The following is a 16,152-nucleotide window of genomic DNA, read 5'->3' as shown; positions in this document are numbered from 1 at the left end:
CAAACACTTGTTTACATCTGCAGGGGACAAAAACCGCTCACAGCAATGACATCAAAGGAGCTGTTCGGTCTACAGCGGAGGCTAAAATAAAACTGAGGTCAACTGCAAGTCCAGGCTGCTGTTAGTTGCTATGACAATTTGCTGCTTCTGACCTGAGGCGGGCTGGTAGTCAAGTGCCTAGAGACAGAAGGGTCTCTGCTCCAGCATGCGCTGCAGGCCCTTGGGAAGAGGGCTGTCTGTACACTGCTGCCAGAGCAGAGTTCAGGCTGAGGGTCAGAAACTCCCGCCCTCTCCTACTCCACTCTTGGCCTCAGCAGGCTAGCTCAGCGCCACACTGGGTCACCTGGCCCACACGTCCCGGCTCTCTTAAGTGGCGTGTGCCATTCTGCCCTCTCCAGAGTGGTTCAGAAACTTGGCCCAGCTGAGGGCTTAAGTGGTGCCCGGAAATGGCACAGGGCACTTTAATGGGACAATGTAGCCTCTAAGCACCTTACCTGGAGGGAAAGGTCTTACTCTGATCATTAACAACAACAACAAAAGACAACCTGGATCTCTTTCTACCACTTTTCATTTCCTTCATTAGGGGACCTATGATCTAGGTCTAATGTCAAACTGCAGCTGATGGCAGAGAGACCAGAACCAGAGGACCTCGACTCCTCCAGGACCACTTCAGGCCGTGCCGCTTGCCCGCGCCACCATCTCAGCCTAGACACACAGCTCTGGGCAGCGTTTTCTTGTCTGTCAATAAGTGATGGGAGCCAGGACTCAACCGCATATTCTCACCTGACTGTGGTGAGAAAACCTAAGAGCATGCTAATATCTCAGCATGAGCTGCCTGATAGCTACTAGTAGTGATTCCTAAAAAACATTAATAGTCCAGTACCTTCAGTGCCTTATTTACTTCTTTGATGTCTTCCATCTTCAGCTTTGACCTTAAAAAAAAGAGAGAGAAATTCATAGCCTCACTAAGAGGGACTTTCAAGCTCTCATGAAGTAAATCGACAGTCAACTTTTTGGCTTTGTGAGGGCCACAAGACTGTAAGAGAGGAACGTGATAACATGAGTTCTTACAGAATAACTTCTTTCCACCTTTTTTACAATCCCAGAGTCATCTCACTGTACTGGCTGGTGTCTGGGGCGGTCGAAGCCTCTGGACCGAATCTGGCCCAAGATATACGCTATTGAGTTGCGGCAGGGTTTAAAAAGGCTTTGAAATAGTTACAATCATTTAACACCTGAGAATGATCTCATCAAAGCCCATGTTTCTGGCTTCTCTGAGCAACTGTTCCCGCCTGTGACATGTGCGAGGGGCAGGGGCACTCCCTCACCAGGTGCGGGACCCCTCATCTGTAGGCCTCTCTGCCCCTCTTGCTGCCAGCTCTGTCTAGAACAGCCAGGCTCAGGGGGCACGATTGCTTGTTCTTGTCCCATCCTCATTAATGGAACTCCACATAGAAGACAGGACCGAACATGGTCTAAAATGGCAGAATTAAACCAGACAAAGCAGAACACTATGTGCATGTCAAAGCCCTATTTTAAAAGCTGAGGTTAGCTTACATTGTCACCGGATTCGCCTAATCTAAGTGTCAGAGAGGAACGCTCTGAGTCACAGGTTAGACTTCTAGGGAAGGACGAGGAAACCAAACATCAAAGCCTTTGAAAGAAAACACGCTGTGGCCTCCAGGAATGCTGGCAGGGGCTCCTCCCCTCCCCGCCCGGCTACAGAGGCAGGCGGGTAGACCGACAGGGCCAGAGGCTGCCTGAGACACAGAAGAACTTCCCTGGGAAACACGATTTGAGCATCCAGATGTGTGTCTGCAGCTGATGGAGGCATCAGACAGGAGGCTTTCCCTTCTCTGCCGTCTGGTGGGGGCTTGCATGAAGGAGGGAACAGGGAGAACCCGCGTCTCGCCGGCAGTGCTGACCCACCCCGGGCTGTGAAGGGCACTCTGAAGGTGGAGGCCGCTCAAGGCAGGGGGGGCCTTTCCAAGACCAGACTTTGTCTGCTTTTCTGAGGCCTCTGCCTTACTAGGAGTGTGTCTCTGACTCTGTCGTTTGTCCAATGTGAAGAGGACAGGCAGGAGGAAAGAAACGGGGCGAGCAATGTGAGAAGTGGGAGGGCGCCCTGAGGATGCCTCCCTCTCTCTCTAAATACCGCTCGCATTCAAGAAGCGGCAGCACGTCAGCGTCCACAGCTGGTTCTCAGTTTCAGGGAGCGCTCAGAGCTGGCCAGAGCTCTCCTAGAGCTGCCCCCAGGCAGGGCAGCGCACTGCACACTGCGCCTGAGAGGGGGCAGGCGGCCCTCAGGGGAAGGGACCAGCGGCCCTGAGCTGGTCTAGAAAGAGCTGCTGAATGGGAGAGGAGGGCAGATGGGCAGCATCGTCACATTAAACTACTGAAAAGACCACCTTCTCATCAGAGTCATAACATTCTTCCTGATACTTTTGTGGGCCAGCCGACCGCACTGCTTTTGGCCTTCCAGCTTTGCAGACAGAAAGCTCCCAAGCTGGTGCACACCTGTGCACTACTTGAGTGTGTCTGGTCTCCTCTCCTCTGAGCTCCCGTCTCTGGCCACAGCGTGTCCTGCACCGGGCCTGAGCCGGGCTCTGCTGCTCACTGAGCCTGCACCAGGACTCAGGTGGGCCGTGAGTCAACCTGGGATCTCTGTGGAGGGACAGGAAAGAGGAACTCTGGTTCCTCTGACAGACAGCCCTGCTGGGGGCCAGGCCCACCTACAAGGCAAGTGACAGAGAGGTAGAAACTGGCTCCTGATGATTTTTTTGCTTAAGCCAGTTTGAACTGGATTTCTGTCACTAGCAACCAAGAGTTGTGACTCGAGAAAAAGCGACCCACTTTGTTTAAAAATGCAACAGCCACACAAATGGGCGAGTTCCACCACCCGCAGTGTGACCTACCAAACTGTCCAGAACAGCCTGGCAGGACTGGGACATCAGGGAGACCTGTTCAGTCAGGGGGCAGACGGAGCCGCAGGGTGTGCACTCCCGCAGTATCACCCACCCGGCGGAGGCAGGCAGACAGACTCTGGCAGATGCACGTTTACAGGCTCCAGAGAGGGAAGCGGTCGCCAGACTTGTACTGTGGCGGGCTCACAGTCTCAAGACACAGCATTCCCTCTGGAGCTAAACACACAACCCTCTTATCACCCATCTGGTTCCCCTGCGACACAGACAGTTTGTGACCGTAAGAATCCCGGTCACTAGAAAAGGGTGTTCTTGATGAATTAATTAACCCAAACCAGTGCTGTGTCCCTGAAGCCTGACTTCCTGGGCAGGGGGTTCCCCTTGAACAGCTGGCAGGCCTCCCTGATTGCCCTTCCCTCCTTGGACAAAAGGACACAGGTTTGCAGCTCGAGTGGTGCAGTGGGCAGGCTGGCGCAACTCTCTAGAGGGAGGTGGGCCCGGTGGCCCTGATGCGGGTGGCAGACAAGGGGAGTGGGTTTCTTACTGGCTGAGGTGCAGACCCATTTCCTGGAGGGCTTGTTCCTGCTCATCACAGATCTTCTGCAACTCTGTCTTCTCGTCCTGGAGCTCCCGCAGCTCCTAAAACAAGCAAACCCGATGCCTGACACAGAACTCAAAGTCCTTTTTTTTTAAAAAAAAAAAAGGTTTAGTCATCACAGTGACAAGCAGGTTGGAATGTTTTTTTTTTTTTTTTTCCTATTTGTCATTTTGGTCATGTCACATGGCATGCAGGGTCTTAGTTCCTTGACCAGGGATTGAACCTTTACCCCTCTGCAGTGGAAGCATAGAGTCTTAGCCACTGGACCACCAGTGAAGTCCCTAGAATGTTTTGCAAGAGCAAGAAACAGTTTTGTTGTATCAGTGTCATTCACAACAGGGTTATTTCGAGAAACACTTGTGTGTTTCTCCAGAATGGACAATTGGAAGAGAAGCGCTTCATGAGTGGCTCTGCAGTGTGGAATGTGGGCAGGAAACATTCAAAACAAATTGGCACAGTGCAAAAAAAGTTTTTTCTGTTTCTATTAAAAGACAGATTTGTATCAGGGAAAGCTAGTTTAGGAATAAACTGTTTTTTGGAAAGAGCTGGTCAAATTTTTCTGAAAATAAATGAGCAAGGCTGATGAAAGCCAAGATCTGGGCTCTCCTTCGTGGCCCTGAGGGTGGCAAGTCCTTCCAGGGACCCTGAGCCATGGAGCGAAGCTCAGCGGGGAAGATGCCGATAACTGTGAACTGGGGTGAACACACCCTGAGGACACAGGCTGGTGAGGGCAGAGACGAAGACCTGGAAAAGTACCTTGGTTTTCAGGGCTGATCTCAGGGCAAACAGTAGGGCTTAGGGCCTGAGTGGTGGGCAGTTCCCACCTCAGCCACCCCTCGGCCTTCTGCCCCGGAGACCGTTCAACACGGGCTCACAAGGGCATGCTAAGGCTTCCCAGTGAGGGTAGACGTGCAGTTTTGTTCCTTCTGCAGGGTGTGTGTAATTCAGATCTTAGACCAAAGTATTTTGAAGTGAAGGGGGAGTGTTCCATCACGCGGAACTTTCTAGAAGTCCTTTCCTCCCACCTTTGAGCTTGAGTGGCTCCTGGAAAGCTCTCTCCTCACTAGCAACCCCCACGCTGGGCCTAGCAGGCTCTCCCGTGAGGGACTCTAGGTACTTTCCAGTAGAAATCAAAGGGCTTTTACCTCAGACTGCAGCGGTGCCCATTACCGTGCTCAGCAGGACAAGACCCGTGTCTGGGAACCGCCCCAGCGGCACGGGGAGGCCGTCTGGGGTCGCTGCCCAAGCCCTCCTCCCTCTGCTGTCACGCCTAGGGCACACAGCCCCTCTCCGGCTTTCACCGTGACGGTCCCTCGCACTTCCTGGCGGCTCTGCATGGCTGGCCCTGGCTCACCGTCCAGTTCTCTGCCTGCCTGTCACTCTCTCCCCAGGCCACCCTCCACCCCGGTGTGGGGACACGCTCCTGTTCTCTCCTCGTCATAGCCCTCAACACTGAATCTCTCCTCTTCATAGCCCTCAACACTGAATCTCTCTGGTTTGCTCGCTCTTTGTCTTTTCCTCCTGAAGCAGAGGCTCCGAGGATGTGGGAACAGTGTCCCAGACCCGGAGCCGGTGTGTGCACAGCGGGGACGGACTGTGCAGCCACAGGTTGAAGAGTCTCACTTGCTGGCTGGGAGGCTCTTGGGCAGGAGTTTCTGGAGATCTAGAAGCTCTTTTTCTCCCCAAGACAGTCCACCTTACCTTTTTTAATCCTTCTACTTGTTGTAGCTCTGCTCGGAGTAAAGAGGAAGTGTCTTTCTCATGCTGTAACTCTCGCTGAAGTGCTTGTCTTTGTTCTTTTTCTGATTTCAATTCTTTCTCTAGACTTGCGCTGTTTTTGCACAGTGAACTTGAGTTAGTCTCAATGAGAGATCTTCATGCAAAAGCACAATCCACAACCCAAGTCACCACATCAGAGACAGGGGATTCACAGCAATCTGAACTGTGATGTGAGCATACAGACCCTTCCACAAAGCATAGGAATAAGGCTCCCGCTCCCCCAGGGCCAACTGCACCTCCATAAGAAAGACCAGGAACACGCCAAGGAAAGCAGGCACAGGCACACATCTGACAGTTACACAAATGGAAAGGGAGGAAAAAGCTCTAACACTCGTGGCTGCACACACAGAACCTACTACTGAGATGGAGATATTTATTCTGCAACAGTTATCCTGCCTTTTAAAGGGGCCAGCTAACAGTGGAGGGTCCTGGCGGGCTCGGGACAAGGAGGAAGCTACTAAGGGGTGGGGGTGATTTCAGTTTAATCCTGATGCCTTGCTCACCAGCTGAGTAGCCTTGGGGACTATACCGAGCCCCCATGGAGTCATTTTTGTCATTTGTGAAGTGGGGAACAGACACTTCATCTCTCATCCCAATCCTAGCCTTGCAGGGGTCACCTGTGAAGTGGGACACTGCCCCACTTGGGGGATGGTCTCCCCAGTTCTTGCCACGCCACAAAGCCACCTGCTGCCTCTGGGGCTCCTACCACTGCTCATGCAGCTGGGCAAGCTGCTGCTGCAGGGCGCTGCTCCTCCCACCGAGCTCCTGCTGCAGCTTGCGGCTCCGCTCCTCGGCCCCCTGCCTCGCCCTCTCTGAGTGCTGTAACCTAGACCAAAGGAACCAAATACTTGTAAGGAAAAGATCACTCCTCACATTTACCATGACTTTTGCATGTCTTTGCTGGTTTTCTTTTATTTTTAAAAATTAATATATGATAAAATTGACTCCTTTGTGTGTATAATTCTATTTATACAGGCATAAATTCACGTAAGCGTTACCACAATCCATCTAACAGGTGACACAGACAATTTCCATCACCCCGCAAAACACCTTACCACTGCCCCTTTGAGTCACACCTCTCCACCCCAAATGTCATATATTAATACATGGAATTACATTTCACACAACCTTTTGAGACTGGCTTCTTTCTTTCAGCATATCTTTGAGATCAACCCAAGTTTTTGTGTGTATTAGTGGTCATTCCTTTTTATGGCTGGGTAGAATTTCACTGGGTAGATGACCCGTTTATCCATTTGCTTGATGAAAGACATCTGAGTTGCTTCTAATTTTGGCAATTATGAATAGAGATGCTATAAGCATTTGTGTACAGGTTTTTTTGTGAACATGGGTTTTTACTCCTTTTGAGCAAACAGTCAGGAATGGGATTGTTGGATCACATGAGAGGAGCATGTTTAGCTTTTTTCAGAGACTGTTTTCCAAAGCGCACTCCCACTAGTAATGTACGAGTGCTCCGGCTGTTTTGTAGCCTCACCAGCACCTGGTATTGTCCTTAAAAAAATATTTTGCTGTCCTAATAGGTGTGCAGTGGCATCTAATTGTGATTTTAATATGTACTTCCCTAATGGCTCATGCTGAACAATTTTTAAAAGTGGAAATATAGTTGATTTTGGAAGAAAAGTTATGACCAACCTAGATAGCATATTAAAAAGCAGAGACATTATTTTGCTGACAAAGGTCCGTCTAGTCAAAGCTATGGATTTTCCAGTAGTCATGTATGGATGTGAGAGTTGGACTATAAAGAAGGCTGAGTGTCGAAGAATTGATGCTTTTGAACTGTGGTGTTGCAGAAGGAAGACCCTTGAGAGTCCCTTGGACTGCAAGGAGATCCAACCAGTCCATCCTAAAGGAGATCAGTCCTGATTATTCACTGGAAGGACTGATGCTGAAACGCCAGTACTTCGGCCACCTGATGTGAAGAACTGACTCACTGGAAAAGACCCTGATGCTGGGAAAGACTGAAGGTAGCAGGAGAAGGGGACGACAGAGGATGAGATGGTTAGATGGCGTCACCGACTCAACGGACATGAGTTTGAGTAAACTCCAGGAGTTGGTGATGGACAGGCAAGCCTGGCGTGCTGGAATCCATGGGTTCGCAGAGTCAGACACAACAGAGTGACTGAACTGAACAAGATATTGAATATAGCTCCCTGTGCTATAAAGTATCAGAAAATCACTGTGTTTATCTAGTTTAAAGTGGTATATATCTATTAACCCCATTCTCCCAGTTTATCCCTCCCCACTTTCCCATTTGGTAACCATAAGTTTGTTTTCCTGGTCTGTTTCTGTTTTGTAAGCAAGTTCATTTGTAACATTTTTTTTTTTTTTTTAGATTCCACATATAAGTGATATCATATATTTGTCTTTCTCTAACTTATTTTACTTGGTATGATAATCTCTAGGTTTATCCATGTTGTTCCAAACCAATATTTCATTAATTTTTTATGGCTGAGTAATATTCCATTGTACATATGTACCACATCTTCTTTACCCATTCATTAACTGATGGACATGAAGTTTGCTTCCATGTCTTGGTTACTGTAAACAGTCTGCTATGAACCCTGAGGATGCACATGTCTTTTTGAATTAGAGCTTTCATCTTTTCTGGATACATGTCCAAGAGCGGGACTGCTGGATCATACAGCAAGTCTACTTTTAGTTTTTAAAAGAATCTCCATACTGTTTTCCACAGTGGCTGCACCAATTTTTTATTTCCACCAAGTAGAGGAGGGTTCCTTTTTCTCCACACCCTCTCCTGCATTTATTTGTAGACTTTCCATGTTGGCCATTCTGACTGGTTTGAAATGACACTTTATTGTAGTCTTGATTTGCATTTCTCATAATTAGCCATGCTGAGCATCTTTTCATCTGTCTTCTTTGAAGACATGTTTATTTAGGTCTTCTTCTCATATATATTTTTTTTAATGCAATAATGCCTCAACTTTTATTGGCCTCCTGCTCCACAGGGCACACTGCTTCTATTGATTCAATGCCTCAAAACTTCAGCGTCTGAGGCTTCAGACACCACTTTGCTATCCACGAGCCTGAGGGTGGCTGTCTTCTGGATGGCTTGCATAGGCTTGCTGCTGTCCAGAGCATCATCAAGACTGACATCTTCCCCATTTTCCAGCAGGTGGCAGGAGGTGTTGATCTCAGCCTCTAGCTTGACCTTGCTGTTCAGCAGGGCCGCCTCATATTCCTGGGTCTGGCATTACCCCTCTGCCTCGGTCTGGGCTAGCTCTGACTCCAGGTGCAGAAGGACCCCGAAGGCCTGCTCCATCTGCATGGCATATCAGGCCTCCACCTCCCTCAGGCTGTCTTCCAAGCTGGCCTTCAGATTTCTCATGGAGTCCAGGTTGATCTCCAGGGACTAGATTGTATCTCTGCTCTGAGAAAGTCATCTCAGGAGCTCCAACCTCAGACTGTGGCAAGTGACCACTGGGTGCTCTCCTTGATCTGCTGGGGCCAGTACTGGTCTGGCTCCTCCTGGTTCTCCTGAGCCAGCTCACTGTACAGGGCCCAATGTCTGCCATGATCTTGTTGAGGTTCTGAGGTTGGAGGGCATCCAATTCTACGGTAACCCAGAGTTGGCAGTCTGGTTTTGCAGACCCTTTACTTCCTCCTCGTGGTTCTTCTTTATGAAAAGCAGCTCCTGCTTGAGAGCCTCTGTCTCAGTCTCCGGCTGCAGCTGGGTGACACAGTGTCATCAATAACCTGCGGAGTCTGTGGATGTCACTTTCCACAGACTGGCGCGTGGCCGGCTCTGCCTCATCCTTGACTCTGAAGTCATCAGCAGCAAGATGAGATGGGGCATTGTCAATCTGTAGAACGATGCGGGCATTGTCCACAGAATTTGGAAAAAGCTGAGCCCCTAGGTCCTCAATGGTCTTTAAGTAATTCCACCCCATCCTCCCCACCACTGCTTCCCTGTCTCCTGAGAAACCTATATGCAGGTCAAGAAGCAACCGTTAGAACCAGACATGGAACAACTGATTGGTTCCAAATCAGGAAAGGAGTGTGACAAGGCTGTATATTGTCACCCTGATTATTTAACTTACATGCAGAATACATCACACAAAATGCTAGGCTGGAAGAATCACAAGGTGGAGTCAAGACTGCTGGGAGAAATATCAATAACCTCAGATATGCAGATGAATCCACCCTATTGGCAGAAAGTAAAGAGGAACTAAAGAGCCTCTTGAAAGAGGAGAGTGAAAAAGCTGGCTTGAAAAAGATTAGAAAAACTAAGATCATGGCATCCAGTCCCATCACTTCATGGCAAATAGAGGGGAAAAAGCAAAGCAGTGACAGATTTTATTTTCTTGGGGTCCAAAACCACTGCGGATGGTGACTGCAGCCATGAAATTAAAAGATGCTTGTTTCTTGGAAGGAAAGCTATGACCGACCTAGATAGTGTATAAGAAAGTATAGACATCACTTTGCTGACGAAGGTCTGTATAGTCAAGGCTATGGTTTTTCCAGTGGTCACATACAGATGTGAGAGCAGGACCACAAAGAAGGCTAAGTACCAAAGAAATGACGCCTTTGAACTGTAGTGCTGGAGGAGACTCCTGAGAGTCCTTTGGACTGCAAGGAGATCCAACCAGTCAATCCTAAAGGAAATCAGTCCTGAATATTCATTGGAAGGACTGATGCTGAAGCTGAAGCTCTAATACTTTGGCCACCTGATGCAAAGAGCAGACTCATTGGAACAGACCCTGATGCTGGGAAGAATCGAATGCAAAAGGAGATGGGGGCAGCAGAGGGTGAGATGGTTAGACAGATAGCATCACTGACTCAATGGACATGAATTTGACAAACTCCAGGAAATAACAGAGGACAGTGCTACAGTCTGTTGGGGTTGCAAAGAGTTGGACATGACTTATTAGCAACTGAACAACAACAACTTACATTTAAGTCTTTAAACTATTTTGAGTTTATTTTTGCATATAGCGTGAGGGAGTGTTCTGACTTCACTGATTTACATGAGGCTGTCCACCTTTGCCAACACTTGCTGAAGAGACCATCTTTTCTCCATTGTATATTCTAGCCTCCCTTGTCAAAGATTAACTGACATAGGTGTGTGGGTTTATTTTTGGTCTCTCTAGTCTGTCCATTGATCCATGTCTGTTTTTGTGCCGATACCATACTGTTTTGACTACTATCACTTTGTAGTATTGTCTGAAGTCTGGAAGGGTTATGTCTCCAGCTTTCCTCTTTTCCCTCAGGATGGCTTTGGCATTCAGGGTCTTTCATGGTTGCACACAAATTTTAGGATTATTTGTTGTAGTTTTGTGAAAAATGTCATAGGTAATTTCATAGGGATCACATTAAGTCTATAGGTTGCTTTGGGTTGTATGGTGATTTTAACTATATTACTTCTCCCAATCCAAGAACATGGCATATCTTTACATTTCCTTGAATCATCTTCAAAGTCTTTCACCTCCTTGGTTAGGTTTATCCCTAGGGTTTTTTTTTTTTTTTTTTTTTTTAATGTGATTTTAAACAGCAATTTTTTTTCTTTACCTTTTCTTTCTAATATTTCATAGTTAGTGTTAAGAAATCCAACAGATTTCTTGACTATCTTTTTGTGTGCTTATTTGCCCTCCATACGTCCTATTTGATGCAGGGTCTTTTCAAGTCTTTTGTCTGTGTTAGACTGGATTGTTCATCGAGAGTTCTTTATATATTCTAGATACGAGTCCTTTGTCAGATACGGGATTTTTATTCTCTTAGCTGTGTCTTCCACTGAACAAAAGTTTTAAATTTTGAGGAAGTTCAGTTTATCGAGATTTTCTCTTATGAACAGAGCTTTTATGTCACATCTGACTCTTTGTCTAACCTAAGCCCACAAAGACTTTCTCCTATGCTTTCTTCTAAAAGTTTTTAGTTTTAAGTTTTACAGGTAGATTGATGATTCATTTTTACTTTTATATAGAGGTGTGGTCTAAATTGAGGTTCATTGTTTGGCTTATGGATACCCAATTGTTTCCAATATCATTTATTGAAAAAACTATCCTTTCTCCATTGAAATGCCTTTGTACCTTTGTGAAAAAAAAAAAACAAAAACAAAAAACAAAAAACCAGTCACCTATATTTGTAGGAGTCTATTTTTTTTTTTTTTTTACTGTATTCTGATCCCTTACTGACCTGCTATTTATTTAACTTTTATTTTTTGGTCATGCTGTGCAGCATGTAGGATCTTAGTTCCCTGACCAGGCATCGAACCTCTGCCCCTTGCAATGGAAGTGCAGAGTCTTATCCATTGGACTGCCAGGGAAGTCCCTGACCTGATTTAAATGTGAGCTCACTGGATAGTTCTGACTCCCTGAGATGTCGAAGCGATACAGTAGCCCAAAAGTTGAATAACTGAATACATGCTTAGGCAAAATTAGGGAATCCAGTCCCCTTTCTGGGCAAGACTAAAGACCTGAAGGAGAGTCATTCCAACTTGTCTATGCTTTTGAGAGAGACTCTGAGTAAGTCTCCGGGCCCAGACCATGCCTAGTACCTTCTAGGGAATATCTGCCAGGAGGAAGTGTTTACCTTTCTTCCATTTGTTTCATGCTGGACATGACTTGATTGGATTTTTCTTCAAAAGATGTAATGACTTCATTCTTCTGTTGTAAACTGCTCTCTGCATTCTATAAAAGCAAGGAAAGAGGGTCATTTTCTGCTTCCGTCTCACCCCCCTGCCTGTTCTGGATTACAAGAGGGTTCAGCTGTTCTCTTTGTACTTTTTAAATAACACTTTCAAGAGTGTTTCATTAACTGCGGCTCTTCACTGCAGCCCTGGAAGACAAACTAGGTCAATGCTCCCAGTGTCATCAACACAAAGAAAGGCAGAGGGGGACCGTCCTAGTGGTCCAGTGGTTAGGACTTGGCATTTTCACTGCTGTGGCCTGGGTTCAGTCCCCAGTTAGGGAATTAAGATCTCGCAAGCCAAGCAGAGTGCTGAAAAAAGGCAGAGAGGGAGGTAATGAAGCCCTGTGTTTGAACAGACCAGAACTTCAGGGTCAGATCTGACTCAACATTGCTGAGCCTTCTCATGTGCCAGGCACCTCCATGAGTTTCCATGAGTCTTGCAGAGTTCTCATGGTGGGCATTGTGAGCCTCCACTTCTCTGAGCAAGAGACAGAGGCTCAGGAGGAGAAAGCACCTGGGTAAAGGTTACAGCACAAATGCGGTGCAGCTGGGTTTGTACCCACACCCCTGTGACTTTCTCAGCCCAAGGTTTCAACTGTGGCAGATGCTGAGTGATCAGGAGGCAGCAAAAAGACAAGACAAACAAACATGTTTCTGTGTGTCTACAAGAGACTCTCTTAAATACAAGGAAAACAGAAAGACTGAAGACAGAAAAAAGTACTGATATATTCCTAGGAATACACAGACTGTATTTCCTGGCTTTCACATAATAAAACTAGGTATAAGCAACGAAAGAATAACTGAACACCTCACATCTGGAAATGGAATAGCATATTACTAAAATACATTGAGCTAAAAAAAAGCAGAAGAGAAATTATGAAATACTTAGAGCTGAAAGACAATGAAAACACTGCAGTATTTCATTACATTGAAGATGCATCCTAATTTTATATCCCACTAAGAAAGGAAAAGACTGCTACTTGAAACATGTCATGACATTGACTATAAGACATGTCCTAATTTCAGAGATGATATGAAAAATATGCTTTTTATTGGGTTGGCCAATAAGGTACTTTGGTTTTTAGGTAAGAAATAAAAGACATATTTTTCATTTTCAACAAGAACTTTATTGAACAACATGCTATTTTGTTCCACTACCTTCTGCCATTTTTCAGGCAACTTCATATTCCATCTTCCCCCAATTTTTTATCTTTTTGAGCAAAGAAGTATTGCAGGTGCCTTTTACATTCTTCCAAGTAACTGAATTTTTTTTTTCCATGAAGAGAATTTTATAGAGATTTAAATAAATGGAAATCCGAAGGTGCAGTGTCCGGTGAATACAGCGCATGAACCAGAACTTCCCAGCCGGGGACTTCGCTGATGATCCAGCGGCTGAGAGCCCAGTGCAGGGGGCCCAGGTTCGATCCCTGCTCAGGGAACTAGATACCACATGCAGCAACTAAAGATCCCGCATGCCACAATTAAGACTTGGCGCAGCCAAATAAATAAATAAAACCAAACAAAACCCTACCTATTTTTTTTTTTTAAAAGAAGAACTTCCCAGCCAAGCTGTAACAGTTTTTACCTGGTCATCAAAGAAACATGTGGTCTGGTGTTATCCTGATGGAAGACTATGCGTTTTCTGTGGACTAATTCTGGACACTTTTCATCAACAGCTGCTTTCAGTTGGTCTAATTGAGAGCAGTATTTATTGGGATTAATCGTTTGGCTTTTCTGGAAGGAGCTCATAATAGAGGACTCCCTTCTAATCCCACCATATATATAACATCACCTTCTTTGGATGAAGACCTGCCTTTGGCGAGGTTGGTGGTAGTTCATTTTGCTCGCCCCATGATCACTTCTATTCTATATTATTGTACAGTATCCACTTTTTGTTGCCTTTCACAATTTGTTTTTAAAAAGGAATGTTTTTATTACATTTCAGAAGAGAATGACATGTGGAAATATGGTCAAGAAGGTTTATTTCTCTTAACTTATGTGGAACCCAAGCCATTAAAATGATTAATATAACCAAGGGGGTGCAAATAATTTTCAACACTTAATTTGGGTATTTTGAATATGTCAGCTATCTCTCATGTAATTCAACACTGATTGTTGTCAATTGATGTCTTGATTTAATCTCTATTGACTTCAACAGGTCCATCTACCTGGGGAGCATCATCCAGCAAGGAATCTCCAACAGGAAACTTCACAAACCACTTCTGACACAACAGACCAGCACTTTCTCCACACACTGCACACATGCATTTTTTTGCATTTCAGTTGCATTTTTACCTTCCTTGAAACAATAAATAATAACAATATGCCCAAAATGCTTTTTCCCTTCCATCTTCAATATTAAAATAGCTTTACAAAAATTCACCAATTTTGCTAAGTTTTTTTTGAAAATGCAGGCCGATATGACAACTGTCATGATACCATCTAACAAAACTGTTTTGAATGAAGTTAAAGATTAAACGTTGAGAGAGCTGTCTAATGGAAAAAACCAAACCAACCTTTTGGCCAACCCAATCAATGAAATACTTTTCTCACAATTTGAGTGCCATAGCTAAAGCAGTGAAGTGAAGTGAAGTTGCTGAGTCATGTCCAACTCTTTGTGATCCCATGGACTGTAGCCCACCAGGCTCCTCTGTCCATGGTATTTACCAGGCAAGAATACTGGAGTGGGTTGCCATTTCCTTCTCCAGGGGATCTTCCTGATCCAGGGATCAAACCCAGGTCTCCCTCACTATAGGCAGACTCTTTGCCATCTGATCCATTGGGGAAGCCTAGCTAAAACAGAACTTGTGGGCAATTTTAAACTTTAAATATTTAATTAAATTAAAAAAAATAAAACAGATGAGCTAAGTATGCATTTCAGAAGCTGAAAATGAGCCACAGAGTAAACCATAAGAAATAAGAAAGAATATAATAAAAGTGAAGGTAGAGATCAATGAAATAAGAAACAGTAACAGTACACAATAAGGAACATTAGAAAACAAGCCAGTTCTTTGAAAAGATTATTAGAACAGACACAATTCTTGCAAGATTAGATAAGGAGGAAAGACAGACAATGCAACAAGAAAACACTGAATTAAAGAGATTTAAAAATTCTGCAAAAGAATATTATAAACAATTATGAGCTAGAACACTTGAAAACCTAAATAAAATAAGACACGTTTTGTGGAAAAGTATAAAATATACCAAAATTAGTCTGAGAAGAAATGGAAAATATGAATAAACCAGTAAGCATTCAATAAATTGAAATGGCAGTCATAGTCTCCTTGACCCAAAAAGCCCAGCCCAGATGAATCCTATAATATGGATGGGATTCTCAAAACTTTTGGAGAATAAATACTTGCTATCTTAAGAGTTACTTCTAAGAAAGAGAACAGGAAACCTTATTTTACAATACCAGTCCAACCATGATTTTGAAGCCAAATAAGGTTAGTAATAGGAAAGAAAGTTAGAGGTCTGTCTCATACATATTAGCTACATACTTAAATATATCATAATCAAGTAGGAATCCATAAATTGCCACATAAATAAGGAAGAAAAAGAACTGTTCTATCACAATAGATAAAATGCAAAAAAGCCTAAAACATTTAATAAAGTTCAATTATTTATTTATGAGAAAAATCTCTGAGCAAAGAAGAACTTCATGGACTTCTCTGGGGGTCCAGTGGTTAAGAATCTGCCTGAAAATGCAGGAGACATGGGTTCTATCCCTGATCACGGAAAATCACTCACGCCATGAGCAACTAAACCCGAGCACCACAGCTGCTGAGCCTGTGCTCCAGAGCCCACACACCGCAGCTGCTGAAGCCCACAGGCCCCGTGCTCCACGGCGGGGAAGCCACTGCAGTGAGAAGCCTGTGCGCGACAATCAGAGCAGCCTCTGCTCCACGCGGCAAGAAGGAGCCCACGCACAGCAACGTAAATAAATAAATTAAAAACAAGAACTCCTTTAATTCAGTAAAGATTATACACCAACCGTCTAGTTTATTATTCTTGACGGGGAAATCTTTTTTAAAAATAATTTTATTTATTTTTGGCTGTGCTCTGTCTTTGTTGCCATGTGGGCTTTCCTCTAGTTGCAGAGAACAGGGGCTACTCTCTAGCTGCGGAGCGCAGGCTCTAGGGTGTGTGGACTTGAGCAGCTGTGGCTCCCAGGCTCTAGTGCACAGGCTT

The 16,152-nt window shown here is 45.2% G+C and overlaps 1 protein-coding gene and 1 pseudogene across 4 annotated transcripts in view; both read right to left on the bottom strand.

The window, feature by feature from the left end:
* RUFY1 (RUN and FYVE domain containing 1) overlaps positions 1-16,152 on the bottom strand; it is a 69,853-nt gene that overhangs the window by 2,615 nt on the left and 51,086 nt on the right. For all 4 annotated transcript variants that reach the window (XM_040241385.1, XM_040241384.1, XM_040241383.1 and 1 more), the window contains 5 exons: positions 11,863-11,960; positions 6,005-6,124; positions 5,221-5,350; positions 3,466-3,560; positions 884-932 (listed from right to left, as the gene is read on the bottom strand). In XM_040241385.1, coding sequence (XP_040097319.1) covers positions 884-932; positions 3,466-3,560; positions 5,221-5,350; positions 6,005-6,124; positions 11,863-11,960 — 492 coding nt within the window. The remainder of the gene's footprint in view (positions 1-883; positions 933-3,465; positions 3,561-5,220; positions 5,351-6,004; positions 6,125-11,862; positions 11,961-16,152) is intronic.
* On the bottom strand, positions 8,232-9,224 carry LOC120863284 (annotated as a pseudogene).

The sequence above is a fragment of the Oryx dammah genome, unplaced genomic scaffold, assembly GCF_014754425.2.
Source record: "Oryx dammah isolate SB20612 unplaced genomic scaffold, SCBI_Odam_1.1 HiC_scaffold_5, whole genome shotgun sequence".
NCBI lineage: Eukaryota > Metazoa > Chordata > Mammalia > Artiodactyla > Bovidae > Oryx > Oryx dammah.
This window is presented reverse-complemented; position numbering and strand designations above follow the sequence as displayed.